At 60.7% G+C, this 27622-nt stretch overlaps 1 protein-coding gene across 9 annotated transcripts in view; it reads left to right on the top strand.

Annotated features, from left to right (window-relative positions):
* The window catches only part of KMT2C (lysine methyltransferase 2C), a 146194-nt gene extending 119388 nt beyond the window's left edge, over positions 1-26806 (top strand). For 3 of the 9 annotated variants that reach the window (XM_060196824.1, XM_060196822.1, XM_060196828.1), the window contains 20 exons: positions 702-765; positions 2568-2800; positions 4801-6255; positions 9716-9931; positions 10443-10607; positions 12248-12389; positions 12555-12702; positions 13408-13586; positions 13676-13812; positions 15127-15376; positions 15888-16027; positions 16321-16428; positions 17728-18841; positions 20820-20956; positions 21365-21507; positions 22400-22568; positions 23043-23159; positions 23324-23397; positions 23802-23910; positions 25036-26806. In XM_060196824.1, the coding sequence (XP_060052807.1) occupies positions 702-765; positions 2568-2800; positions 4801-6255; positions 9716-9931; positions 10443-10607; positions 12248-12389; positions 12555-12702; positions 13408-13586; positions 13676-13812; positions 15127-15376; positions 15888-16027; positions 16321-16428; positions 17728-18841; positions 20820-20956; positions 21365-21507; positions 22400-22568; positions 23043-23159; positions 23324-23397; positions 23802-23910; positions 25036-25128 (5193 nt within the window). In that variant the 3' untranslated portion in view covers positions 25129-26806. Of the gene's footprint in view, positions 1-701; positions 766-2567; positions 2801-4800; positions 6256-9715; positions 9932-10442; positions 10608-12247; positions 12390-12554; positions 12703-13407; positions 13587-13675; positions 13813-15126; positions 15377-15887; positions 16028-16320; positions 16429-17727; positions 18842-20819; positions 20957-21364; positions 21508-22399; positions 22569-23042; positions 23160-23323; positions 23398-23801; positions 23911-25035 lie in introns of those variants that run through there. The other 6 variants (XM_060196823.1, XM_060196829.1, XM_060196827.1 and 3 more) reach the window with 6 other exon arrangements.
* Positions 26807-27622: the final 816 nt, after the last annotated feature.

The following is a 27622-nucleotide window of genomic DNA, read 5'->3' as shown; positions in this document are numbered from 1 at the left end:
TACCTTCTAGATAGCTCATGTCTCATAAGACCACAGCACAAGGCCACACAGCAGACATCTCTGTCAGGCTGGTTTTATTTATCAGGCAGTTGCCCGGAATTGTGAGGCTTTAATGACTTTTATTTAACCCCTCTGGAAGTATCGAGTCATTTGATCAGCTTACAGTTCCTAGAACTTAGAATAGAAAGTTAGCATTGCAATTTTTTATTACTTTTCATTTGTTTTGTTGTATACATTAGAAAAACTGGTTCTTGTTGGTGAAAAACTTTGTTTTTCTTTGTTGAGTGAAATTCAGTACATCTGGAACAGGTCTTAGTCGCAGAAGAGGCCAGGTAGGGTTCATCAACAAAGCAGTCTTAGAAAAAAATTTTAAAAGAAAGTCCTGTGTGACTCTCTAACTAGGTACTAACATTATTAGATTCGCCTGACTTTTATATTTTTGAAGAATAATCCCTTACCTCAAGCATTGTTGTTTTTCAACTGAAGTCTATAAAAAGCAACAGTTCAGAGTGTTATAACGTGTCAAAAATTAGATTGTTACCAATAAATCAAATCTACTCTTCTCAAAAATTCAAGATTTTAAAGATGTCATAGACAATTAGTTCCCCCCCCTTCCATTTCTTTTTCTTTCTTTTTAAGAAGTTTTCCCCCCTTTGACTGAAATGTGGAATAAACCTATTTGTAAATTTTACTTATTTTAGGATGGCAGTATAACACATCAGATTTCTAGGCCTAATCCTCCAAATTTTGGTCCAGGCTTTGTCAGTAAGTATAAATCTAATAAGTTCCGTGTTCTCTGGGGGTTGCTTGTCTGCACTATACTCACCGTCTTCTGTAGCCGAGCAGTCTCTAAGTGCAGGTGCCCTCATCTCTCATGGAGCACCGCTGCCCAGCCAGGGGTCTCTTCTTCAAGGCATGTGTTTCCGTGGCTCCCCCTCCCCCCCTGCATGAAGAATGATAGTTGGAAGCATTTAAATAGACTTAGGACAGAAAAGGCCCCCGCCCCTTTCTCTTCAGTGTTGTTCTTGCTGGTTTTGTATGTAGCTCGGGCGACTCTGCAGTCTGTAGCACTTAACCACTTCTCGATCTACTGACTGTCGGCCCGAGTGACCAGGCACCCAAGGGAGTAGGCCCAGAACTCAGTCGGGCTGGCAGCATGGTGTGAAGGCCGGGAATGCAGGACTCCCGCCCGCCGCTGGAGTCTCGCGTCAGCCTCAGGGGTCCCAAGGCGGTTCAGGATAGCAGTGAAAGTCCTCCCCAGACTGAACCTTTCTGAAATCTCCAGACTGTTTAGCTAACTTTTTCTTCACCGTTATTTTTCATTTTGCTCACCTCTGCTCTCCTGGTTCCAGAAACCAGAAAGGCTTTCCTTGCGGTAGGTAGGTCTCATTCTACCAGAAGCAGAACTTCTGAACTCTTGTGAAAAAGCCTGTTCTTGACAAATGTCCCTCAAATTGACTAGACTAGATTGCAAGTTCATACGTGGACTGGAACTTCTGGGTTTAGGCACAAACCCAAAGTCTGACCTTTTGGAATTACCCCTGCATTCAATCTTACTCCAATTTGAATACACATTTGCGTTAAAAGCACGCAGACTGCTGCAAACCAACTGGCTTTTTCTGGCTTCACTGTGCTGCCAATTGGCTTTGGTTAGATTCTTAACTGTATGACAATATTCTGTTTCCATTGATGTGATTTTTCAGCTAATGTCCTTCTTGGAATTGTATTTATTCATCTCTCTGTCTTTTGTAGTGAGTCCCAAGGTATAGTCAGAATTCCGCCACCCTAGAAGCAGGGGGCAGGGGCCAGGGGCCGGGGAGTGGGGTATTGGCCTCGGCAAAGTAACGTTCCCTCAGTGAACGGAGACGGAACGGCGGTCCCAAACGAGGGGCCATGACTGGTGTGGGAGACAGTGCTGGAGGCCGTAGACGTGGAGACGCTGTGACTTGCTTAATGACTCCCTCACTTGGCTCCTTTACAAAGTTTACATGGCAAAACTCATAAGAGCTCGGTGTCACCCTCCGTAAGTGAGGTGACACATACACTCGTGACAGCAGCCCTCTGCTGTCACGTGCCCTCCAGTAGCGTGCCCTCAGCGCAGCGATGTTGGCATTGGGAAGGGGAGAAAGACGTAGGCTCCGGATTGGTCCTTTCTCAACAGTCGCAGTTGTCCCCCTCCAAGTTGAGGATCTTTTCTCACTTTTAAGAAACGGGTGGGGGGGGGGTTTGGGGGGGATATTTTGAACTTGGGATCCTCCCATGGGAAGTGCTACCTAGCCGACCCCCGCGCTGGGCCTCGGTCGGGTTTCTGTACCATCGAGCTTATAAACTCCACAGGTAACATTATACAGCTTGACTCGTAGGTCAGAGGATTTGGTGGTTGAGCAGATGAGAGCTTTGAAATGAAGGACTGCAGGGTGACGCCAACCCCTGTCCTGTGAGCTGGAGCCCTGTAGCTTCCTCAGAGAGACAGGCTCTCACAGCACCGTCAGAACGGGCCTGTGTGCTTTCACGATGGCGGGCTCTTCAGAGGACTGACACGGTCCACGTTCCCGTTCCCTCCTCAGACGACTCGCAGCGTAAGCAGTACGAAGAATGGCTCCAGGAGACCCAGCAGCTTCTTCAGATGCAGCAGAAGTACCTGGAGGAGAAAATCGGTGCCCACAGGAAATGCAAAAAGGCCCTCTCCGCCAAGCAGCGCACAGCCAAGAAAGCGGGCCGGGAGTTCCCGGAGGAGGATGCCGAGCAGCTCAAGCACGTGACGGAGCAGCAGAACGTGGTGCAGAAACAGCTGGAGCAGGTGGGCACACCCGGACCTGCCACTCCCTGCACACATGCGACAGTGACGTGCGTCCAGTGGCAGCAAGATACTGCTCAGTGGGCAGCACGCCTGCCTTGCTGTGCGCACAGCCCTGGCTGGAGCCCAGACACCGCCAACGGGGGAGCTGCTGTTGCCTGGTGTTTTCTCTCAGGCTCTCTCACATGAGAGTCTCTCCCCAGCCCCTCTCTGCCCCTCCCTCCCTCCCTCTCTCTGAGAAAGGTGTCCCAGGGCCTAGCCAATACTGTACCCAGTTGATGCACATGCCACCATGCTCAGAGGACCAGGGTCCCTTGAGGGAAGCGCCCCTCTCTATCTTCTCCTCTCCTGTCAATTCCTCTCTGTCCTGTCAAAAAGAAAAGGGGGAAAAAGCTGCCTGCGGTGGTGAATTTGCCCATGTGCTGCCCCACAGGGACAGCTGTGAGACCGATCTCAGAGGGGAGATGCCAGCCCCCCAGCCCCATGGCCCCCGGGCAGCAGCTCCCAGCAGGGAGATTAATGAGTCCTTGCACTGCACAGGCCAAGTGATTGTTCTGAGGTCCTGTGCTGAGCTTTCTCCATCGGCCGGAAGGTCCGAGGCAGACTGTCACGGGGAGCTGGCCCCTGCTTCCCGGGGAGACCGGAGCTAGAGTTTGGGCCACTAGCTGCTGCTTTTTCACACCTGTTTCTGTCCTAAGATTTTGCTCCTAAGGCACATTGATCCGTGGAGCCAGGAGCCAACTCACCTGCTCATGTCGGAGGACTAGGGTCTGAGTCCCTGCCGACCACCTGGGCACACTGCGAAGCGAGAAGGCTTTAGGGTGGGGCTGTGCTGGCTCCTCTCTCTCCCTCCCTCTCTCTCTGTCGCTGTCTCTCCCCTCTCCCTTTCTCCCTGCTTCCCTCCTTTCCTATATGTCTTCCATTCTCTGTCTGGGGAAAGACCTGCTAGGAGCGGTGGCCAAGGGATTTCTACTTGAAATAATGGTAGTGCTCACACACTGCTCTGTGTTAACCTGTTAGTTGAAAAACTTAGGTTCATAAAAATAAGAAATGTTTCCACCGAAGGTTTACATCGAGAAACACACACACACAGACACACTCACACACACACACACACACTCACAAAGACACACACAGACACACAGAGACACACACACTCACATACAGAGACACACACATACAGAGACACACATTCACACACACACTCACATACACACACACACACATTTACACAAACACGACACACAGACACTCACAGACACAGACACACACACACAGATACATACACACACACTCAGACACAATACACACTCACACACTAACACACACACGTACACACTCACAGACACACACACACACACAGCTCTGTCAGGGACCCCAACCTGGGGTGACCTCCAGACTTCCCCAGTGGTGGCTGGTTGGTTGAGCACAGGCACAGGCACAGCTGGGCTCTCAGAGTGGGAGAAACAGATGCAAACAGCTGGATGCCACTGGCCCAAGGCCCCTGGGTTTAGGAGGGATAGAAGGATATGGAGTGTGTGTGTGTGTGTGTGTGTGTGTGTGTGTGTGTGTGTGTATGTGAGAGTGTGTGTGTGTGAGTGTGTGAGTGTGTGTGTGTATGTGAGAGTGTGTGTATGTCTGTGTGAGTGTGTGTGTGAGAGTGTGAGTGTGAGTGTGTGTGTGTGAGTGTGTGTGAGAGTGTGTGTGTGTGTCTGGAGAGACAGGAATTGAGAGGTAGGGAGAGAGAGAGAGAGACCTGCCGACCTGCTTCATTGCTGCTTCCTCTGCAGGTGGGCAGTGGGGGCTTGAATGTGGGTCCTTGTGCAGTGTAACGTGTACACTCTGCTGGGGGCGACACCCGCTTTGCGAGCAGCTTTGGCTGCTGCCTTTAGTCCAGTCCCGCTGTTAGCCTGGTAGCCCTTCGTGTTTCTTCCCTGTGGGGCGGCCTTGTCCTTGCCAGGGGTGACCCACTGGCCATGGGTCACCGTCTCCTCCCCCTGCAGATCCGCAAGCAGCAGAAGGAGCACGCGGAGCTGATGGAGGATTACCGCCTCAAGCAGCAGCAGCAGTGTGCGCTGGGGGGGCAGCCACAGGCCCCCCTGGCTCCCGGCCCCGCCCCACCCGGCTTCCCCCTGGCGCCCCACCCTCCGCACCCCGGGGTCCTGGGAGCCCACGTTGGTCCTGTGCGTGCGCCCAGCCTGCCCGCCTGGCGGCCCCCCGGGCCCCCAGCCCACCTGCCCCTCAACCCCCCGGCCCCCCAGATGCCCATGAAGACTTGCACCCCGGCCCCGGGGGCTGTGCCCAGCGCCAGCCCGCAGGGAGGCCCGCCGCCCCGGGTGCAGTTTGAGGACAACAACCCCTTCAGCGAGGGCTTCCAGGAGCGGGAGCGCCAGGAGCGGCTGCGGGAGCAGGGCCTGCGCCTACAGCTGCTGCGGGATGCCGACCGCCACCGGGCGCTGCAGCAGGGCCTGCCCGCGCCCCCCCTGCCCTTCTGCGGCGCCCCTGACCTGCCCCGGGACATCCTGCAGCCGCCTCAGCACCCACCCGGGCCCCTGGGCTCGCCCCCCGCCCAAGCCTTCCTGCAGAGCGCCGAGCGCAGGCCCCCCGGGCCACCAGCCTTCCTCCCCGATGCCCCCGATGCCCTGCCTGCGGGCGGCCCCGGCTTCCATTCTGCTAAGCAGGGCCCTGGGGGCACCCACAGCTTCCAGCAGCCCCCCACCTTGCCCCCTGGCCCCCCAGCTCTGCCAGCCGCACCCCCCGTACCCGGGAGCACTGTCTCCTGCGGCCAGGACCCAGGAGCCACCCCGTCCCTCATCCAGCTGTATTCTGACATCATCCCTGAGGAGAAGGGGAAGAGGAAGAGGACGAGGAAGAGGAAGAAGGAGGAAGACGTGGAGTCCACCAAGACGCCCTCCACACCCCACTCGGACAGCACTGCCCCACCAACCCCTAGCGTCTCCGAAGCTACCTCTACCCCCACCAGGAGCACCCCCAGTGAGCCGCCCCTTCAGGGGGACCCCGAGGCAGGGGAGCCGGCTGCCCCGCCGTGTGCAGAAGTGGACAGCAAGCCGCCAGCCGGGGACTTTCCACAGACCCTCACGGGGCCCGAGGCCGGGGAGCCGGTAGTGGACACGCCGCCCACAGCCGTGGGGGTCAAGCTGGAGGTGGGGGAGCCCGAGCCACACCTGGGCCCTGAGGGGCCTCTGCCAGGAGACCAGGCGCGGAGTCAGGTGGGAGACAGCGCCACGGCCCCCCTCTCCACCGACCAGAGCCCCCCCCAGCCCAACAGCGGCCCCCCTGTCAAAGGGGACTCGGGCAACGAGCTCCTGAAACACTTGCTGAAGAACAAGAAGGCCGCTGCTCTTCTGAACCAGAAGCCTGGGGGCGGCCTGGGCTCCGAAGACGACGGCACAAAGCCTGGCAAGCCCGTGGGGAGGCAGAGCCCTGCCGAGGGCCTGGTAAGTGGCGGAGGAGCCCCACGTGCTCTGTGTCCCAGGGAGGGCAGCCCGCGTGGCACCCAGCTCTGTCTTAGGGAGGGCGGCCCGGGTGGGCGCCCAGCTCTGTGTCTTAGGGAGGGTGGCCCAGGTGGGCGCCCATCTCTGTGTCTTAGGGAGGGCGACCCAGGTGAGTGCCCAGCTCTGAGTCTTAGGGAGGGCGCCCAGCTCTGAGTCTTAGGGAGGGCGGCCTGGGTGGGCGCCCAGCTCTGTGTCTTAGGGAGGGCGGCCCAGGCATGGCACCCAGTTCTGAGTCTTAGGGAGGGTGGCCCAGGTGGGTGCCCAGCTCTGAGTCTTAGGGAGGGCGGCCCGAGTTTGTGCCCAGCTCTGAGTCTTAGGGAGGGCGGCCTGGGTGGGCGCCCAGCTCTGTGTCTTAGGGAGGGCAGCCCAGGCGTGGCACCCAGCTCTGTGTCTTAGGGAGGGCGACCCGGGTGAGCGCCCAGCTCTGAGTCTTAGGGAGGGCAGCCCAGGCGTGGCACCCAGCTCTGTGTCTTAGGGAGGGCGACCCGGGTGAGCGCCCAGCTCTGAGTCTTAGGGAGGGCGGCCCAGGCGTGGCACCCAGCTCTGAGTCTTAGGGAGGGCGGCCCAGGCGTGGCACCCAGCTCTGAGTCTTAGGGAGGGCGGCCCAGGCGTGGCACCCAGCTCTGAGTCTTAGGGAGGGCGGCCCAGGCGTGGCACCCAGCTCTGAGTCTTAGGGAGGGCGGCCCAGGCGTGGCACCCAGCTCTGAGTCTTAGGGAGGGCGGCCCAGGTGGGTGCCCAGCTCTGTGTCTTAGGGAGAGCGGCCCGGGTGGGCGCCCAGCTCTGTGTCTTAGGGAGGGCAGCCCATGTGGGTGCCCAGCTCTGAGTCTTAGGGAGGGCGGCCCGGGTGGTTCAGTTCCTGCTCCACCAGGTAAGCTGTCTCCTGGTCCCTGTCTTCTAGGGGCTGGGGGAGGCTTGCCCAGTGGAGGCACAAGAAGCCAGGTGCAAGCCTCCTTCCTTGCCTGCAGAAGGAGAACAGCGTGAGTGCTGGAGCAGTGCTGAGGGTGGTCCCTCTTCTCTCTTCCCCTCTCCTCTCTTCCCCTGTCTCTATCCAATAATAAGTAAATAATTTAAATTTTAAAAAAAAGGACCAGGGTTCGAGCCCCTGGCCCCCACCTGCAGGGGGAAAGCTTTGTGTGGTGAAGCAGGGCTGCAGGTGTGTCTCTGTTCCTCTCTATCACCCCCTTCCCTCTGCCTCTATCCAGTAAATATTTAAGAAAAAAAAAAAGGATGCAGTAATCTAGGATGTGTGAGAATGTCCTAACAGAATATAAACAAGAGGCCGCACCCTCAACACACAGTAATTAGAGCCCTTGCTTGTCTGCACGCTCAGTAAAGCACGTGGTCTCAGACAGAGTCCTGTCAGGTCTGGAGCAGAGAAGCAGCAAGGTGGCAAAACACAAAGCCTGTTGGGTCTTCAGGTGGGTGAGGCTGGAAACCGTCCCAGTGGGCGGGCTTTGTCACAACCTGTGCTCTGCGCCGTGAAAAGTCCTCTCTGAGAGGTGGGCAAGTGCACTTTCTAGCTGGCAGGAGCCTAGCTCGTGAGCACGGCCTGCGCCTCAGGTCCCACAACCCAGGAGCTTCTGCGGGAAGGCAGCCTTTCCCGTGTGGGGGCTCGGCCAGAGTGCCGCAGGGGCGGCCCAGCGGGGAGAGCTGCTCCGCTTTGAGACATGCCCGTCAGCATGTCTAAATGGGGAAACAGGCGAGGTCCAGGGCTGAAAACAGCAGAGTTGGGAGAGGCCTGTGACACCCCTAGTTAAGCACACAGTATGAAGCACAAGGATCCAAGTTCGAGCCCCCGGCTCCCCACCTGCCGGAGAGTCACTTCACAAGCAACAGAGCAGGTCTGCAGGTGTCTGTCTTTCTCTCTCCCTCTCTCTCTCCCCCGTCCTTTCTCTCTCCTTCTCTCTCTCTCTCTCTCTCTCTCTCTCTCTCCCCCTCCTCTCTCAATTTCACTGTCCTATCCAATAAGACGGGAAAAAATGGAGGCCAAGTGGTGGCACACCTGGTTGAGCTCACATTACAATACGCAAGGACCCAGGTTTGAGACCCTGGTCCCCACCTGCAGGGGAAAGCTTTGCGAATGGTGAAGCAGGACTACAGGTGTCTTGTCTCTCACCCCCCCTCCTATTTCTGACCATCTTTATCCAACAAATAAAGCTATTTTAGAAAAAGAAAGAAAGGAAGGAAGGAAGAAGAAAAGAAAGAAAGAAAGACAGAAAGAAAGACAGAAAGAAAGACAGACGGCCACCAGGAACAGTGGATTCATAGTGCCAACACAGAGTCAGAGTCCCAGCAATAATTCTGGAGACACCTCCCCACCAAAAAAAAAAAAAAAAAAACCCCAAGGTAGTCAGAGCAGTTCAATACATGTCTCTCTCTTTTATACTATTTGCAATGAAAGAGGGAGGGAGGCAGGGAGGGAGATACAGAGAGCGCCCAGAGCCCTGCTCAGCTCAGCTCTGCCTGAGGGTGGTGCTGGCGGCTGAACTTGGGACCTCAGAGCCTCAAGCAAGAGAGTCTTTGGCAGAAGCGTGATGCTGTCCAAACCTACTTGTTTCAGAATCAGCTGCTTTTGCAGTTAGGGGACAGAGACAGAGAGAGTGGGCAGACACTGGCCTCCCGCAGGGTGAGCGTCTACTGCATGGCTGTGTACAGACAGATGTCACCTGCAGCGTTTAGAGCGAGCGTGACTTCACTGCTTCCTGAGAGACAGCCACAGTACTGCGTGCCGTCTCCTCGCCCCATCCCTCCTGCCCCCCCCCCCATGGGCTCTGTCTCTGGCCCCTGCGTCAAAGCCATTCTCCACCATGTGTGCTGTAACTGGCAGCTCTCGCCTCACCCTCAGACTCGGCCAGGCCTGCGTCCCGAGGGCGCTGGGGCTCCGGAACACCAGCCCCTGAGGAGCGCGGCAGACTCCCCGGCCCTGTGGGGTGGGGCGGGCGGCTCATCTCTGCTGCTCCGCTGGCTGCACACTGAGGGCCAAGCCCAGTTCATTTGCTGCCAGGCTGGGCTCTCTCTCCCTCCCATCTGTCCTCAGTCGGTGGCAACTCTTAGCCGAATGTGGGACAGACGTCAGCAAATGCGCCTCCCTTCATTGACATCAAAGTGCTGTGTGCTGCTTCCTTCACCCGGGTGTCCCACCCCTTCCAGGGGGTGGGGAGGCAGCGAAACAAAACGAGTCCCTGAGACCAGCTAGTGGGGTTCCCTGTGGTCAGGGGCCTTGTGCATCAGCGGAATCTGGAGCTACGGCTGCCGGGTGCCCTACTGACCGGGCCGGGAACGGCAGGCGTCCCCCGGCCTCCAGTCAGCCGGTCCGCCCACCTCCATCCTTCCCGAGGGTGTGTGGGGCAAGGAGCAGGCCTGGGAGCGAGCCCCTGAGTGTCCCCCCTCTCGCCGCCGTAGCCCAGTCTGGGGTCCCCGGCCGCGCTCGGTGCTTTCGGCTGCAGCAGTCACCAGTCGCCCAGGGCGGAGGGGGCAGGAGACACCAAGAGGCAGCGCAGCAGGCGCGCGCAGAGGACCGCGGAGAGGTCCGGCCCTCGCGTCAAGAAGAGGAAGAAGGACGAAGAGGAGAAGCAGCCAGTGTACTCTCACCCCGACTCCTTCCCCCACCTGAAGCAGGTGAGCGAGCCCCTCCCTCGTAGCAGCCCCCACAGACACTCCCGGGGCCGCCTTGGCGACAAGCAGCCCCTGACTAGACAGCGCTGGGGCAGATGGCATCGGGGCAGGGGGCGGCTGGCAGGCTTCTGGCCTGTAAGAGGAGCTGGGCCCCCCAAGACCGCGGCACAGTCCTCAGGGCCTACGCGGGTGGAGAAGGAAGGCGCAGGCTCTGTCGGGAGCTCTGTCCGCTCCCCTGTCCCTCGGCTGCAGAGAGAGGACCCCCATGGGGACCCGCCTCCCTGCCCCTCGCAGCCCCTCAGAGGTGGGAGACAGCCCCCCGCCCCCCAGCAGCAGCCTCAGTCTGTGCCCCCCAGAGCAAGAGCTAAGGCCGGCCCATCTAGACGTGGTCTAGTCTCCCTCCGATGCCGAGCCGGACGCTGGCACAGCCTTAGCCGGGCCGCCTCGGTCTTAGTGTGAGGAGCGCTCTGTCTTGGTCACCATACACATTACTCTCAACTGTGTTTTTTGATAGCAGCTCTCTCTGCTCCCTCTAATGGAACCGATCATTGGAGTGAACTTTGCGCACTTTCTTCCTTATGGCAGTGGCCAATGTAATAGTGGGAGTCGGCTGCTAGGAGCTTTTGGCAGCGCCACCCTTGACGGGGTTTCGGATTACTATTCTCAGTTGATCTACAAGGTACGTGTCTGCGCCAGGCGCCCCTGGTCTCCTTCCCCACTGAGTCCGCGTCAGGCCTTTTCCCATATTTGTGAGGGCTTAGACTTGGCCGGGAGGCTAAAACTGTGCCGGACCCCACTGTTGTTTTCCTCCGTTCCTTGGCGCTTGTTTCTTCTTCTCCTCCTCCTCCTCCTCCTCTTCCTCCTCCTCCTCCTCCTCCTTCTCCTTCTCCTTCTTCTTCTTTACATACTTACTCATGAGAAAGATGGGAGGAGAGAGAGAGAGCCAGACATCCCTCTGGCACATGGGCTGCCAGGAATTGAACGCAGGACCTCATGCTTAAGAGTCCAGTGCTTTATCCACTGCGTCCCCTCCCAAACCACTCCTCCGCACTTTTTCTGGCTCTTCTCAGAGTGACTCTGAGCCCACACTAGTCAGGAGAATGGAAGACGTTGATAGGAATTTGCCCGGAGAAAAACAAAGTGCCATGGTTCAAAAATAAATTCCTTCAGATCATTTTAAAGACTAGTCAGTTACTGCGATGCAAGGTTTAAAAATGAATTTCTTCAGATCACGTTAAGGACTAGTTAGTCCCTGTGATGGATGCTCTGATTCTCAGACTCCGATAACGTCAGACTAGGTCAGATTTCTCTCGCGGTATGAACGATTCTTTTTCAAGCTGTAGTTCTTTATAACACTGGGGAAGAGAAGAGGCAGCACACCATCACTCTGGCACATGCTGTGGGCAGAACTCGGGCTGAGGGGGTCTTCTGGGTTTGGCTGACAATGTTCTCATCATCTCATTGGCCAGTCTTCACATCTGAAAAACGGTCTTTGTTTATTGGTTTTGTTGTTTTTGTTTCTTGTTTGTCACACAAATATCTGAGGGCCAGGGAGCTAGTCCATCGGTAGCACACCAGACAGGCACAGCAGGCCTGAGCCCCCAGGGCCCCAAGCTCAGCAGTGCTCTGGTCTCCCTCTCTGTGTCTCTAGTGAAAATAAAACTAAAGACACCAGAAGCTTTCCCAAGAGCTTCTCTCTAACAGTAAAGGCGGTCTCCACCGAGACCAGCTCTTCCCATGGGAGGCTTTCTCTCTCCCGTCAGAACCCGCCCAGCTCTCACAAACGCCTTCCCGGTCATCCTCCGGAAGCCCCCTGTCTGTGCCACATGTGCCCACTGGGTGCAGGGCAGGCTGGCCTGAGGAGCAGGGAGCTGTGTGTCTGAGGGGCGGGATGCTGGCCGCGGGGCAGCCCTTGGCATCTCAGGGCTGCTCCCCCCATTCTGTAGACTAAGGTGCCGCGGCTGAAGCGGCCTCTCAGGCTTCGTGAATAGACTTGGGGTCGGGTCCTCAGAAGGACATAGCCGAGGAGTTCTGGGGGACTGGGCTTTTGTCTTGCGTGGGGGGTGGACTTTTTACCGCTCCTCACTTACCAGTGAGATTTGAAGAGCCGGGCAGCCCGGCTCCTGGCTCTGAGTGGGCAGCATTCCCCCCCCCCCCCCCGGGAGAGCCCGGTGTGCGGCGCGCCCGCATCAGAACCTCGGCTCGGCTTGGGGTCCTCAGCCTCGCTGTCGTGGGCTGGAAGTTCGCAGAACTGTGTTGTGGCAGGCTCGTTGCCGTGGCTCAGTAGCATATAATGCAAAATCTTTTGGTCTCCTGCAGCAGAATAATTTAAGTAATCCTCCAACACCCCCTGCCTCTCTTCCTCCTACACCACCTCCTATGACTTGTCAGAAGATGGCCAATGGTTTTGCGACGACGGAGGAGCTTGCTGGGAAAGCCGGCGTGTTCGTGAGCCACGAAGGTACTCGCCTCGGCCCCCTTGCGGCTGCGCCCCCCGGACAGAGCAGCCCTGGCCCGCGGTGCGGTGGGGGCAGGGGTGGGGCGCAGCCTGCTCAGGAAATCCCCCCCCCCGCCCATCTGTGTGTCTCACTAAGCGCCTCCCACTTGTGCTTCCACCCCCCCTCAGTGACCAAGGGTCTGGGACCCAAGCCGTTCCCGCTGCAGTTAAGACCCCATGAGGACTTGTTGGCCAGGGCCATCACCCAGGGCCCAAAGACGGTGGACATCCCGGCCTCCCTGCCCACACCACCGCACAGCAACCAGGAGGACCTCAGGTGGGGCCCCGCTCACTCCCGGTGGCTCTGGAGAGCCGGGTTCAGACTCGCCTGGGAGGGATGTCAGGGTCCACCACTGACTGCGCCCGGAGCAGAAGCAGGCACCGTGGGCATGTCCGCACGGAGCACACGGTGCCTGAAGCCGCTGTTGAGGACAGCGCCCCATGGGGCCTGCGGTGGGTGCGCGGACAGTCTTGGGCCCCTCTAGCACATGGTCACGGCCGCTGGCCACCCCAGCAAGCCCCTGTCTCCTGAGAGAGGCCCGTCAGCCTCCCTGTCTGCTGCGACACTTTTCAACCAAGTCCCGGTTAAGCACAAAATCTCCGGCCCTGAGAAGAGAGGTGAAGGCCGGGCCTCGGGGTCCGAGCTCTCGTCCCCCCCTCTGCCCAGATGTTCACGGGAGCCGCCGTGGGCCAGCGTCTCGGTGTGCCTGTTAGCTCCTGGGGCCTCCGGGGCTCCTCGGGGGCTCCTCGGGCTTGCTCCCCTCCTTTCTCGGGGGCGGCTGAGGCCCTCTGGCCAGTCCCCTCCCCTGGCCCATCCCTCGGGGGTTGCGTGCTGAGGTCTGCGGTGGCTGTGAGCTAGGTGGGACTGTCCCGGCAGGTGCCGAGCTCAGCCATCCGTGGGCAGCAGGCACCCGCCCCTCAGGTCCCTCAGATGCCAGGCTGGTGCGGGGAGGCCGCCTCTGACGCCCGTGTGTCCCCACAGGGTACAAGAGCACACCGTGGAGCGGGACACCCCCGACAGCTTTGTGCCCTCGTCTTCACCCGAGAGCGTGGTGGGCACAGAAGTGAGGCGGTACCCAGACCTGTCACTCGTCAAGGAGGAGCCGCCAGAGCCCGTACCCTCCCCCACCATCCCGCTGCTGCCCAGCGGCGCCGGCAAAGGTGGGTCTGCCCCCCGCGTGCTCGTGGGGGTGGGCGCCCAGTGCCCATGCAGCTGCCCCTCGGCTGACCCTGCCCCCCCACCCCCCCAGGCTCGGAGTCTCGGCGGAAGGACGTGCAGGCTGAGCCAGGCGCCTTGTTTTTCACGCCGCCTTTCGGCTCGTCCCCCAATGGCCCCCGGTCGGGCCTCATCTCTGTGGCCATCACTCTGCACCCGACGGCTGCTGAGGTAAGAGGCCACGGGGCCCTGCTGGGGGAGATGGGCGTGGGGGGCCACCCGGCTGCCTGTGGGGGAGCTCAGCCTCCTGGGGCCCAGAAGGCGCTGCCAGGGGAGGGCCCAGACTTTCCTAAGGCGGGTGGGGGGAGCAGTTTTTCTCCTTAAATTTTTCAAACATTTATTCACTTCACAAGACACACGAGAGAGAAACCAGAGCATGACCCTGGCCCACGGCAGTGCCAGCGATGGCGCTCGAGGGCCTGCCAGTGCAGAGCCATGCCTGCTGGGACAGCCAGCAGGAGCAGCCCATGTGTGCAGGGCACTGCAGCCAGCCCTCACTTAGCCAAGAAGTAGTTTTTCAACCTCTTAACTCTGAAGTCACTTTTTAAAATATATTTTCTTTCTTTAGTGGTTGGGTAGAGAAATCAAGAAGGAGCGGGAAGATAGGGAGAGAGACAGAGAGACACCTGCAGCCCTGCTTCCCCCTGCAGGGGAGAGGGGGGTGTGAACCCACGTCAGCGCACACTCACATCTCAGCCACCGCCCGGCCCCCTGAAGTCATTGTCTTCTTATTTTTTATTTTTTTAAATTTTTTATATTTATTTATTTTCCCTTGTGTTGCCCTTGTTGTTTTATTGTTGTAGGTATTATTGTAGTTATTGATGTCATCGTTGTTGGATAGGACAGAGAGAAATGGAGAGAGGAGGGGAAGACAGAGAGGGGGACAGAAAGACGGACACCTGCAGACCTGCTTCACCGCCTGTGAAGCGACTCCCCTGCAGGTGGAGAGCCGGGGGCTCAAACCGGGATCCTTACGTGGGTCCTTGCGCTTTGCGCCATGTGCGCTTAACCCGCTGCGCTACAGCCCGGCTCCCTTATTTTTTTCTTATCATTGAGAGATGAATGGTTTACAGTCGACTGTAAAAGACAGCAGCTGCACATGTGTAGCATTTCTCAGTTTTCCACATAGCAATCTACACACACACACACCCAGTTCTCCTCTGCTGTCGTGTTCCAGGACCTGAGCACCCCCACCCCTCGAGTCTTTCACTTTGAAGCCATTTTTATGTCACCAAACCCACAGAGCAGTGTGGAGTTTCGGGTCCATCTGGACCCAGTGTCCCCCGGGCCTGCCCATGGCCCATCCACTCGGCCCTCCCTTGGCTTTGTTTACAAAAGCCCTGCCCGGCTGCTGAGTCAAGCCGGGTCGCCCCCGTGCAGTTCTGTCCGGGCGCCGTGGGGCTGGGCGCCGCGTGGCCGCTGGCTGGGGCGCCGCGGTGCACTCCGGTCTCCTGGCGGCTAAGGCGCCTCTGTTTCCTGGCCCAGAACATCAGCAGCGTTGTGGCTGCGTTTTCCGACCTCCTCCACGTGCGTGTCCCCAGCAGCTACGAGGTTAGTAGGGCTCCAGACGTTCCCTCCGTGGGCTTGGTCAGTGGCCACAGAGGAAACCCCGGCACGGAGTACCGACAGCATGTGTTTCTCCGCGGGCCTCCACCAGGATCTGCACACCCGCCCCGGCTAGCCAGCTCTCACCGGCTGAAGCAGCCGACCCTGCCCTTCCCTCCAGTGGGCAACGGTGAGCCATTCTGCCCTGCTCTCTGCCCACCACCCCGCCTCCCCGAGGCGCCCGGCCCTGCTCTCTGAATGCTCCCTGTGCACGCGTGCACACGCACGGCCTTTACAGAGCAACACACGTGGGGGACCCGTCTGCCGGGGTGACTGCCCCCCTGTGCTGCTCCGATCCGGCATGTTGCCCAGCTTGAGTTGGGGCTTCCCGCCCTGCCCCCACCCCTGCCACTGTGGGCTGGGCCCTTCCTGTCTGTCTGCTCCCTCCTCCATGGGGCCCAGCACCCACCCCCAGCCCTCTCCAACTCCCAGACTCGCACTGGGGGCTCTCGGCATACTCTCCACCATGTGTCTCTTCATCCCTGCTCTCAGCACGCCCTCCCCGCCGGTGGGGACAAGTGACGCAGGCCTGGAGATGGGCTTTGACATCCAGTGGCGCAGGCTGGGCTCAGGGGCTGTGTTTGGGGTGTCTGACCTGGCCTCTCACTCCCGTGACCCCCTGACGAGGGTCTCGCCTCCAGGTCTCCCTGGATACAAGGACCCGGCTCCCGGCCTCCCGGAAGGCCCCGCGCTCAGGCCGCAGTGGTGCTGCCACTGCAAGGTGGTGATTCTCGGGAGTGGAGTGTGGAAGTCCTTCAGAGACCTGGCCTTTGCTGGCAAGGTACCACCCCTGCCTGCCTGGACCTCCCCCCTCCTGCCCGGCGCCCAGATCCCTGAGAGGAAGGGCCCTCGGGGATCCCCCGGGACACGCTCAGGGGGTACATTGGCCTGAACTTAAAAGCCCTCGGAAACGTGCTGTCTCTGGCTCAGGCCCCACACGTACACACTCCCCCAAGATTGGGAGGGACACACGGCATGTGTCATTCTGACCAGAGAAGGGCCGCGGGTCTCGCCTGATCCTCCCTGGGTCCGGGTGGGGCGTGCAGAGGTGGCCACATGCCTCTCCCTTTTCAGGAATCCCGAGAGCACTCCAGCCGAGTGGAGAAGGACATTGTCTTCTGCAGTAACAACTGCTTCGTGCTCTACACGTCGACCACACAAGTGAAAGACCCAGGGGGCAAGGTAGGTCTGCCCTCCCTGGCCGGCCCGTGGGGCAGAGCCCACCGCGCAGGACCCTCGGCCCCACGCCACCACGCCACCCCCCAGGCCCAGCGTGTTGCTGTGAGGCCATGCAGGTTCATGGTGCAAATCAGCCTTCAGAGCTGAGTGACGCTTGGGGGCTGGATCTTTTTTTTTTTTTTTTTTCAATTTTTTTTTTATTACCTTTATTTTACTGGATAGAGACAGCCAGAAATCGAGAGGGAAGGGGATGAGAGGGAGGGAGAGACAGAGAGACACCGCAACACTGCTTCAGCACTTGCAGAGCACCACCCCTGCAGGCAGGGACTGGGGGCTCGAACCTGGGTCCTTGTGCATCGTAATGGAAGTGCTTAACCTAGTGTACCCGGCCCCCTTGCTGGAATCTTCAGTCTGGGTACTCAGCCAGCTGGCCAGTGACCACGAGAAGAAGCACGTGGCCGGCCTGTCTGTAGGCGCGGCCTTGGGGCTCCTGTGACTCTCCGCCCTGACCCTGGACGTGACGCCTCCTCCTCAGACTCCGACTTGAGGGTCTGCTCCGGGGGCACGGGCTCCAGGCTTGGTCTAAGAGGAGACTCGCTCTGGCCCGCAGATCAGGGAACCCTTCCTTGCCGCTGCCCTGACGGGCCTCTGCCGGCTATCTCAGGTATCCCAGGTGTGGCCTGCACTTGCATCCCACTCACACCACCACCAGCCCGTTTCCTGTTGAGAGAGAGAGAAAGAGAGGGAGAGGGAGAGGGAGAGGGAGAGAGAGAATATGCTGAGCAGCCGGGTGGTGGCGCACCTAGTTGAACGCACACACTACAGTGCACAAGTACCCAGGTTCAAGCCCCTGGTCCCCACCTGCAAGAGAGGACTGCTCCCAAGTGGTGAAGCAGGGCTGCAGGTGTCTGTCTCTCTCCCTCTCAATTCCTACCTGTCTCTATCCAATAATAAGTAAAGCAAATGAAACACACAGAGAGAGAGAGAGAGAGAGAGCACATGTGAGCTGGAGCACAGAAGCCTCCCCTGGCGTCAGGGCTGCTGCTTCGTGACACAAGGCCCAAACCAGGAGCGTGCACAGGCCGGGCATGTGTCTGTCCCCCCGCCACAGAGAGCTGTTGCCGTGGCCCGTGGGGTGTCCTGGCCAGAACGTTCTCTGGCCTTCTGGCTTTGTGGAGAAGGTGACCCCACCTCACTCAGCTCTGTTGGCCAGCAGCACCCAGCGCAGCCGGGTGTGTGCCCTGCGGGCCCGGCCCCCCACACACACACTGTCTGTCTGTCTGTCCTTCCTTCCGTCCCCAGGATCCGGCGCCCCCACAGTCCCCCCTGACGGCCACGCCGCCCAGGGCCGCCCACCAGTACAGCGCCAACACCTCCAGCCTGGACGTGCACCGCCTGCCCGCGCCCCGGGAGCGACCGTCCCCGCCCGCCTCGCCGCCGCCCAGCTTCCCGCTGGCCCTGGAGGCCGCCCACGCCGAGGCCAGGCCCGACGAGCTCAAGGTGACCGTCAAGCTGAAGCCGCGGCCGCGCGCCGTGCCCGGGGGCCTGGACGAGGGCCGCCCGCTGCCCAAGAAGTGGCGCGGCCTCCGGTGGCGCAAGTGGAGCCCGCAGGCGGGCGCTCCCCGCGGCCCCTGCCCGCCCCCCGGCGAGGCCGAACCCGACGCCGCCCTGCAGCAGGTGGGCACCCCCCTGAGGCCCGAGCCGGCCCCCCGCGATGGCCGCCGCTGCTGCTTCTGCCACGAGGAGGGCGACGGGCGGACGGACGGGCCGGCGCGGCTGCTCAACCTGGACCTGGACCTGTGGGTGCACCTCAACTGCGCGCTCTGGTCCACCGAGGTGTACGAGACGCAGGCCGGCGCGCTCATGAACGTGGAGCTGGCGCTGCGCCGTGGCCTGCAGGTCAAGTGCGCCTCCTGCCACCGGCCGGGTGCCACCAGCGGCTGCCACCGCTTCCGCTGCGCCAACGTCTACCACTTCCCCTGCGCCACGCGCGTGCCCTGCATGTTCTTCAAGGACAAGACGCTGCTGTGCCCGGCGCACCGGCCCAAGGGGCTACAGGAGCAGGAGCTCAGCGACTTTGCGGTCTTCCGCCGCGTGTACGTGCAGCGCGACGAGGTGCGGCAGATCGCGGGCCTGGTGCAGCGGGGCGAGCGCCAGCACACCTTGCGCGTGGGCAGCCTCATCTTCCACGCGCTGGGCCAGCTGCCGCCGCGCCACATGGCCGCCTTCCACTCGCCCAGCGCGCTCTTCCCCGTGGGCTACGAGGCCAGCCGCCTCTACTGGAGCACCCGCCACCCGCACCGCCGCTGCCGCTACCTCTGCTCCATCGCCGAGCAGGACGGCCGCCCGCTCTTCCTGGTGCGCGTGCTGGAGCAGGGCCACGAGGACCTGGTGCTCAGCGGCTCCTCGCCCAAAGGTAGGGCCGGGGTGACTGGCCGGCGTCACGAGCTGGCGGGGGGCCCCCGGCCCGGGGGCTGTGCAGGGAGGCTGCCCTGTGGTTCCGACTGGGCTCCGAGGCCCCGGTTGGATCCCCGGCACCAGCAGCGGCCAGGGCTCAGTGGGGCTCTCGGGAAATAATGATAAAGAGCTGAGGAAATAGGATCACGGTTCTGCAGAGAGGCTCTCCTGCCCGGGGCTCTGAGGCTCTTGGTTCAGTCCCCGGCACCAGCAGCGGCCATGGCTCAGCGGGGCTCTAGTTAAAAAGAAAAGGTGTGTGGTGTCTGCTCAGGCCCGGCCCCAGGGAGCGAGGGTGCTTCCGTCCACAGGAGCTGGGCAGTGAGCCAGCACCTCTGCTCACAACCCTCCGGGCCCCGCTGCTTTTTGTTTGTTTGTTTGTTGTTTATATTTATTTATTGGATAGAGACAAATGGGAGAGGGGGGACAGAAAGACATCTGTAGCACAGGTGGGATGGGGGCTTGAACCCAGGACCTTGCGTGTGCACCCTATTGACTGTGCCACCAATCCAACCCCCTAGATCCAGATTTTAACTTATTTCTCTATTCTGTTACTGTTTGAGGAGAGAAGTAGGGGGCCGGGTGGTGGCGCACCTGGTTGAGCACACGTCACATGACGCAAGGACCGGGGTTCAAGCCCCCAGTCCCCACCTGCAGGGGGAAAGCTTTGCGAGTGGTGAACACGCAGGGTGGCAGGTGTCTGTCTCTGTCCCTCCCTGTCTTGCCCTTCCTCTCGATTTCTGGCTGTCTCTATCCAATAAATAAATAAATATTTTTTTTAAAAAAGGAGAGAGGAATGACAAGACACAGCTCCACCCTGCCGGGGCAGTGGGGGTGGATCTCGGGGGGGACGGCATTGTGAGAAAATGCTCTGCAGCTGACCCAGAGACACCGGCAGTGCGTGTCCAGCTGAAAGCTGGCGGGGGCCGGCAGGTGTTGCTGATGGAGGAGGCCGCCGACACGGGGCCAGCTGCTGTACCCAGCGCTCCCTTCCCGTCTGCTCTCTGGAAGATCCCCCTGTCCCTTCTCAGCTTCACTGCCCCAAGTGGACTTCTTTGCAGACGGAGAGGTCAGATAGCAGAGGCCTGACGTGGGCCCCGTGACGGCAGCTGCACCAGCCGGCCCTAAAGATGGTGCGGAGAATCCGAGAGCAGACAGACAGACTAGGTCTCTGCCGAGCTCTGGGGGGGGGGGGGGGGCTGCCAGGGATGGAACCTGGGGCCTCTGGAGCCTCCAGCCCACACGTCCTGTGCTCTCACTGTACAATCTCCCTGCCCCGTCTCGTTTCTTTTCCTTCTTTCTTTTTGCAATTGAAACATTCAGAGGGGGAGACAGAGAGACACCTGCAGACCCGCTCGACCACTCGGGAAGCTTTCCCCCACAGGTGGGGGGTGGGGCCTTGAACCTGCGTTCTCTTGCGTGCTCGTGTGTGCGCGCTTAGCCGGGTGTGCACAGCCGCACCCCCTTTTCTTTCTTTTTCTGTCTTTGGTTTTGTTTATTGAGAGAGAGAGAACCAGAGCCTCACTCTGGCACACGCTGTGCTGAGGATTGAACTTGTGTCCACAGGCTTCAGAATCCAGATCTCTCCCCACCACGCCACCTCCCACCCACTGCCCCTTTTCTCCAGCGTGTGCACGTGCGCTTTTACGAACTTAGGTTTTTATTTAATGAGATTCAGAGAGAAAGATACATGGAGACACCAGAGCCCGGCTCAGCTCTGGCGGATGGTGGTGCTGGGCATCGAACCTGGGGCCTCGGAGCCTCAGGCAGGAGAGTCTGCTGCAGACCCCCCCGTGCCGTCTCCCCGGCCCCATTTCCACATTCTTGCTGTGACAGTGGAGCAGGCGAGCGCGGACGCCAGGCGTCCGGAAGCCCCCGGGACTGTATTCCGCCTCGCTTCCTGTCTGAGAGCAGGCTGCTGTGTTGTGCTGCACATGCAGGTGTCTGGGACAAGATCCTGGAGCCCGTGGCGTGCGCGAGGAAGAAGTCGCAAATGCTGCAGCTCTTCCCGGCCTACCTGAAAGGGGAGGACCTGTTCGGCCTCACCGTCTCAGCCGTGGCCCGGATCGCAGAATCCGTGAGTGACCACCCTGTGGCCCCCCCCGCCCTCTGGGTGCCCACCTGTGCCCGGCCTCCGGTGCTCATGCCCAGCGCCAGGGGTGACACACACATCCCAGGCGTCTCTTGAGTCTCACGGATGAGCTCCGGTGGGAGGTGGCGTCCCAGGCACGGGCGGCGCTGGGGGATTTCCTCTGGGGGGCCGTGGGTCAGACTGGCACAGGCGGGAGGAGCAGCGGGAGAGGAAGTCACCATGATGTGGCGCTGAGCTGGGTACTTGGGCCGGGTATTGTGCCCACTGTGTGCCCCGGACCCGCTCCCTGTCCCCGTCCTGTCTCGGGCGCACCTGGGGAGGGCGGGCCCCGGGGCTGACGGGGGCAGGGGCTGACCGCCCGCCCGCCCGTCCGTCCATCCATCCGTCCTGTAGCTGCCTGGCGTGGAGGCCTGCGAGCGCTACTCCTTTCGCTACGGCCGCAACCCGCTCATGGAGCTGCCGCTGGCCGTCAACCCCTCGGGCTGTGCGCGCTGTGAGCCCCGCATGAGCGCCCATGTCAAGAGGTTCGTGTTAAGGTATTCCGGCTCCTTCCACGGCCCAGCCTCCACTGCCCGCCGTGCCGGCTGTGGCCCCCGCCTCTGCGTCCCCCCACACCCTGTCAGCCCCCGGGTCTTTCCCCTGTGCCCCCTCAGCCCCCCTCGTCTCCCCCCTGCAGATCCCCGTCTTCCCTCTTGTCTCCCCCTGCACCCCCTCAGCCCCCATTATCTCCCCCCACAGCCCGCGGTCTCCCCCCTGCACCCCCTCAGCCTCCTTCGTCTCCCCCCACAGCATGTCTCCCCTTGTCTCCCCCCTGCACCCCCTCAGCCCCCATTATCTCCCCCCACAGCCCGCGGTCTCCCCCCTGCACCCCCTCAGCCTCCTTCATCTCCCCCCACAGCATGTGGTCTCCCCCCTGTACCCCCTCAGCCTCCCTCGTCTCCCCCCACAGCCCGTGGTCTCCCCCCTGCACCCCCTCAGCCTCCCTCGTCTCCCCCCACAGCCCGTGGTCTCCCCTCTGCACCCCCTCAGCCTCCCTCGTCTCCCCCCACAGCCCGTGGTCTCCCCCCTGCACCCCTCAGCGCCCCTGGTACCCCCCACAGCCCGCGGTCTCCGCCCTGCACCCCTCAGCCTCCCTCGTCTCCCCCCCACAGCCCGTGGTCTCCCCCCTGCACCCCCTCAGCCTCCCTCGTCTCCCCCCACAGCCCGTGGTCTCCCCCCTGCACCCCCTCAGCCTCCCTCGTCTCCCCCCACAGCCCGTGGTCTCCCCCCTGCACCCCTCAGCGCCCCTGGTCCCCCCCCACAGCCCGTGGTCTCCCCCCTGCACCCCTCAGCGCCCCTGGTCCCCCCCCCACAGCCCGTGGTCTCCGCCCTGCACCCCTCAGCCCGTGGTCTCCGCCCCGCACCCCTCAGCCCCTGGTCCCCCCGCAGGCCGCACACACTGAACAGTACCAGCACCTCCAAGTCCTTCCAGAGCACGGTGACGGGGGAGCTGAACGCACCCTACAGCAAGCAGTTCGTGCACTCGAAGTCCTCGCAGTACCGCAGGATGAAGAGCGAGTGGAAGTCCAACGTCTACCTGGCGAGGAGCCGCATCCAGGTGTGCGGAGCCCCGTCCAGGAGGCCCGAGCTGAGCAGGCCGGTCCCCCTCCGGCTCGCACGCGGGAGACAGAGGCCGAGACAGAACGCTCGGCCCTCGAGCCCGGGTCCCGTGCAGGGCGCCCGTGGGAAGCCTGTTGTGTCTCGGTTGTTTTTCCTTTCTCTTGTTTCATAGTTTAGGTTTCATTTTGCTCTGGACACAGGCAGAGAGACCTGCAGCTCTGCCTCACCACTCGTGAGGCACCCCCCCCCCCCGCAGGTGGGGACCAGGGGGCTTGAACCCAGGTCCCTGTGCACTGGAGCGCTGCTCAGCCTCCCTAGCCCCCCCTCTTCCATGAGGCCGTGGCCCCGCCTGCCCGCCTCTGTCCCGCAGGCCACCGCTCAGATGCGGTCCGGCCCCTGTGATCGAGGGCCAGGGAGCTGTCCGGGGGTGCGGGGGTGGGGGGTGCTCCGGGTCTGAGCGCCTGTCCCGCAGGGCCTGGGGCTGTACGCGGCTCGCGACATGGAGAAGCACACCATGGTCATCGAGTACATTGGCACCGTCATCCGCAACGAGGTGGCCAACCGCAAGGAGAAGCTCTACGAGTCGCAGGTGCCTGGGGCTCCGGCCTGGGGCTGCCCTGTCCCGGGGGGCTGCTTGTCCCGGGTGGGGGGCTGCCCTGTCCTGGGGGTGCCGTCCCATCTGGGAGGCGCCGTTCCGTCCAGCTCCCTGGAGGCCCCGAGTGGGTGTGAAGGTGAAGCCTGTCTTCCCTGCAGAACCGCGGTGTGTACATGTTCCGTATGGACAATGACCACGTGATTGATGCCACGCTCACAGGGGGGCCTGCCAGGTGAGGGGGGCTGCAGGTGAGGGGGGCCTGCCAGGTGAGGGGGCTGCAGGTGAGGGGGGCCTGCCAGGTGAGGGGCTGCAGGTGAGGGGGCTGCAGGTGAGGGGGCTGCAGGTGAGGGGCCCTGCCAGGTGAGGGGCCCTGCCAGGTGAGGGGGCTGCAGGTGAGGGACCCTGCCAGGTGAGGGTCCCTGCCTGGTGAGGGTCCCTGCCTGGTGAGGGGGGCTGCAGGTGAGGGTCCCTGCCAGGTGAGGGGGCTGCAGGTGAGGGTCCCTGCCAGGTGAGGGGCCCTGCCAGGTGAGGGGGCTGCAGGTGAGGGGGCTGCAGGGTGTGTACAGGGTATGTGGACACTTATGGGGTGCCCCCAGCAGAGCCCCCCATCCCCAGGACTCACGCACCTGCCCGCAGGTACATCAACCACTCCTGTGCCCCCAACTGCGTGGCGGAGGTGGTGACGTTTGAGAGAGGGCACAAGATCATCATCAGCTCCAGCCGCAGGATCCAGAAGGGGGAGGAGGTGAGGGAGGGAGGGAGGAGGTGAGGGAGGGAGGGAGGGCCCGGCGGGGCTGGGGGAGGCAGGGAGGTGTGTGTGTGTGTGTGTGGGGTCCTGCTGGCTCTACCTGGAGCCTGCTCAGGCCCCCACCACAGCCCAGGGTGAGGCGTCTCCGGTGCTGGGGTGTCCGTCCCTGGAGGACTCCTGCACCCCCAGCCCCACCCAGGGTCCCCTCCCTCTGGGGTGAACCTGATCTCCCCAGGCTTCTGACACCCATGGGGGCCTCCACAGCAGGGCAGAGACATGGCAGAGACGTGGCCAATCTAGTGACGTTTAGTGAGAGACGAGTTGGGCGGTGTCCACCTGGTTGAGCGCACACAGTACAGGGCTCATGGACCCGGGTTCAAGCCCCCGGTCCCCACCTGCAGGGGGAAAGTTTCACAAGTGGTGAAGCAGGGCTGCAGGTGTCTCTCTGTCTCTCTCCCCATCTCCTTCTCTGCCCCTCCCCCTTGATTTCTGGCTGTTTGTGGAATAATAAAACTAAGACAATTTAAAAATTTTAAAGAAGACAACGACCGAGCCCTGCTCTGGTTGCGGCTGGTGCTCAGGACTGAACCCAGGGCCGCTGTGCTGTCTCCCCAGCCCTGGCCATTCTTTACTGGGGGTGGGGGCGCTGCCCAGCCCTGGCCATTCTCTACTGGGGGTGGGGGCGCTGCCCAGCCCTGGCCATTCTCTACTGGGGGTGGGGGCGCTGCCCAGCTCTAGCTAAGGAGCATCTAGGATGGACCCCACGGCCTCAGGCCCTGCTCACCTCCCTGTGGTCTGTTGGGAAGGCGCGTGGCTGGACACAAGCCGGGCCCCTCTTTCCGAAGCGTGGCGCCCCCCCCCCAGGCCCGACCCCCTGACGCTCCTCTCCCCCTGGGGGGGGTGACAGCCCCAGCCGAGCCCAAGCCCCTTCCCCTGGGGGGGGTGACAGCCCCAGCCAGCTCCACCCCCGATGCCCCTCTCACTCGGGGTGACAGCCCCAGCCGAGCCCAAGCCCCTTCCCCTGGGGGGGTGACAGCCGCAGCCGGCTCCACCCCCTCGCCCCTGTCACTCGGGGTGGCAGCCCCAGCCGAGCCCTGAGCCCCAACGCCCGTCTCCCCTCAGCTGTGCTACGACTACAAGTTCGACTTCGAGGACGACCAGCACAAGATCCCCTGTCACTGCGGGGCCGTCAACTGCCGCAAGTGGATGAACTGAGGCCTCCAGCCCGGGACCCTCGACCCCCGACCCCCGACCCCGCGGAGAGGCCCGCTCTGTGAGGGGCTGGGGCGGCCGCCGGGCCTCCCCCCACCCCACCCCCACCTCCCCGGGGCTCCCAGGGCGGCCCAGCACTTTCCTCGCAGGCTCCGGTGGGTTGGGGCTCCGGGGTTCCCGAGGGTCCGGGGCAGGGGCCATGAATGTAGGACTGAGGTCACCAGCAGCCCGTAGTGCTGGCCGCGCCTTAGAGACGGGGGCAGGTCCTCTAGTTCGTTTTTACATAAAGTAGACACCACTGAACAAGGAATGTACTGACATGACTTCCTTAGGGATAGAGCTAAGGGGTAATAACTTGCACTAAAAACATTTAAATACTTGATTCCATGAGTCAGTTTATTGTAGTTTTTGATTTCTGTAAAATAAGAGAAACTTTTTGTATTTATTATTGAATAAGTGAATGAAGCTATTTTTAAATAAAAGTTAGAAGAAAGCCGAGCTGCTACTGTCCCTGCAGAACTAACAAGCCCTGTTACTCTGTACAGACGTGTAAATACTCGGAGGAAAAGGCAGTATAAAAATAGTTATTGACCAAATGCTCCCAGGCTCGCGGCAGCTGGTGCTCACTTCAGTTGAGAAGGGATGTCGAGATGTCTTTGTGTTCCGGACTTGCCGTGAGATTTCCGTAACAACCAAAATTTCAACCTAGTGTTTGGGCTTTTTTGGAAACTGCGGTCTCTTAGCACTTGGTTGTTTTTTACACTTTCCCTGGGTAGGATGGCGCGTGGGGCCACGGCTGCGCCTTTTCTGGCTGTTTTGGTAACTTAAGACTCATTTTTCTCATGGCTGCAGTCCTACTTCTGCAGTCAGGTTTTCCTGTGCTTACGACTCGTGATAACTGTGAATGCCTGCCAAGCACCCTGGGGGGAGGCTGGGTCTGTCTTCTTCGCACAGGTAGTTGTGATTAGGACTTTGTTTCCAGCCGCAAGGAATCATGTGAAACGGAACAGGCCCGCATAGAGCAGGAAGCCCCCTCTCTAACGCTCTCGCCTTCTAGCTAACACAGGAATCTGGAAAAAAGAAAAAGAAAGAAAAAAAAAAAAAAGAGGAGAGCAGTGACTTTGCTCACAGCTGCCGCCCACGGCAATAGGTTCTGGAAGATTAATTTTAAACCGTGTTTGTATGAACTGTTTACATTTCTCTAATAAAACACGCTGTTTTGTGTTTGCCTGTAGAATCCTGATCGGCGTTTCGAACCAGGTGATAGCTTTTCCTTTTGTACGTAAGGTTCTGGTACTGACACTTCACGTCTGCGTACCCACGAGGTTTTGTGTGCACAGATCCGGCGGGCGGTGGGCAGTCTGCGGTGGGCTGCCGCCGCAGTGTACATGGCATGATGTATTTTTTATCTTACAGAAAAAAAATCAGTGTATATATTTTTCTCTTGATAAATAGCTGTATGAAATTTGTTTCCTGGATATTTTTCTTCTCTTGTACGATATTCTTGACATCCTTAACCAGTATTTGTCCTACCGGGTTTTGTTTTGTTTCCTGTTCTGTATAATAGTATCTAATGTTGGCAAAATTGAATTTTTTGAAGTACACAGAGTGTTATGGGTTTTGGAATTCGTGGACACAGATTTAGAAGACCACCATTTACAAATAAAATATTTTACATCTACGAGAGCCCGGGTGTCTGTCCCCAGCTCTGGGACCCAGGGCCTCGCAGCCCAATCCGGGAGGGAGGGGGCCCCCGCTTCTGGCCGTCCTGGGGGAGGCTGGTGCTCTGGTAGCTGCAGACCGGCTCTTTGTCCCCCAGAGTCACTGTCTGAACGTGGCTCTGTCCCCACACGCGTCTCCTCAGTCCGTGGGCGGCTAGAGGGGTGCGGCCGGCTGGTCACCTCTGTCCCTTGGGGTTTGAGCCGAAGTCCTGGGGGGCTGGGCAGGTGGCCTGAGGGTGCGGGGCCTGCTGGGGGCCCTCCCCCGTCAGCAGTGGGCGCCAGCTGCCAGGCCCCTGCGCCCCTGGGGTTCTCATCTGCCGTCCTGGGAATCCACCTGAAAGGCCAGTGCCGGGCAGAGCTGTGGGCCTCAGACCCGGGGCTGGAGCCGGCCCTGCACAAGTCCCAGAGCCCGCAGGGCAAGGGGCTCTCCCCAGCTCGGTGGTCCGACCCCTCTGTCCGTCTCCTCCCACGGGAGTGGGCGTCCAGGTCCCTGTGGGGCCACAGAGCCGGGGGCTGTGGGATATGTATGTGGGGGGAGTCCTGCCCTGGACCTGGGGGTCCCAGCCGCCTGCCTGTGGGGAGCCCCCCACCCTTCAGGCCTGGCAGCACCTCACCACCTGCCAACCCCTCCCCAGACTCAGCCCCTAATAAGGCGGCCCTGCCACTGCTGAGGGAAATGGGAAGAGGGAGAAGGGAGCAGGGAGAGAGGGAGGAGGAGAGTAATCCCCTCAGCTGCTGGGCTCACGTGGAGTGGCTCCAAAGGAGGGGTAAGCCTC

This window comes from Erinaceus europaeus, chromosome 8, assembly GCF_950295315.1.
Source record: "Erinaceus europaeus chromosome 8, mEriEur2.1, whole genome shotgun sequence".
NCBI lineage: Eukaryota > Metazoa > Chordata > Mammalia > Eulipotyphla > Erinaceidae > Erinaceus > Erinaceus europaeus.
Note: the sequence above shows the minus strand (reverse complement) of the source record. Positions and strands in the feature narration are given on the sequence as shown.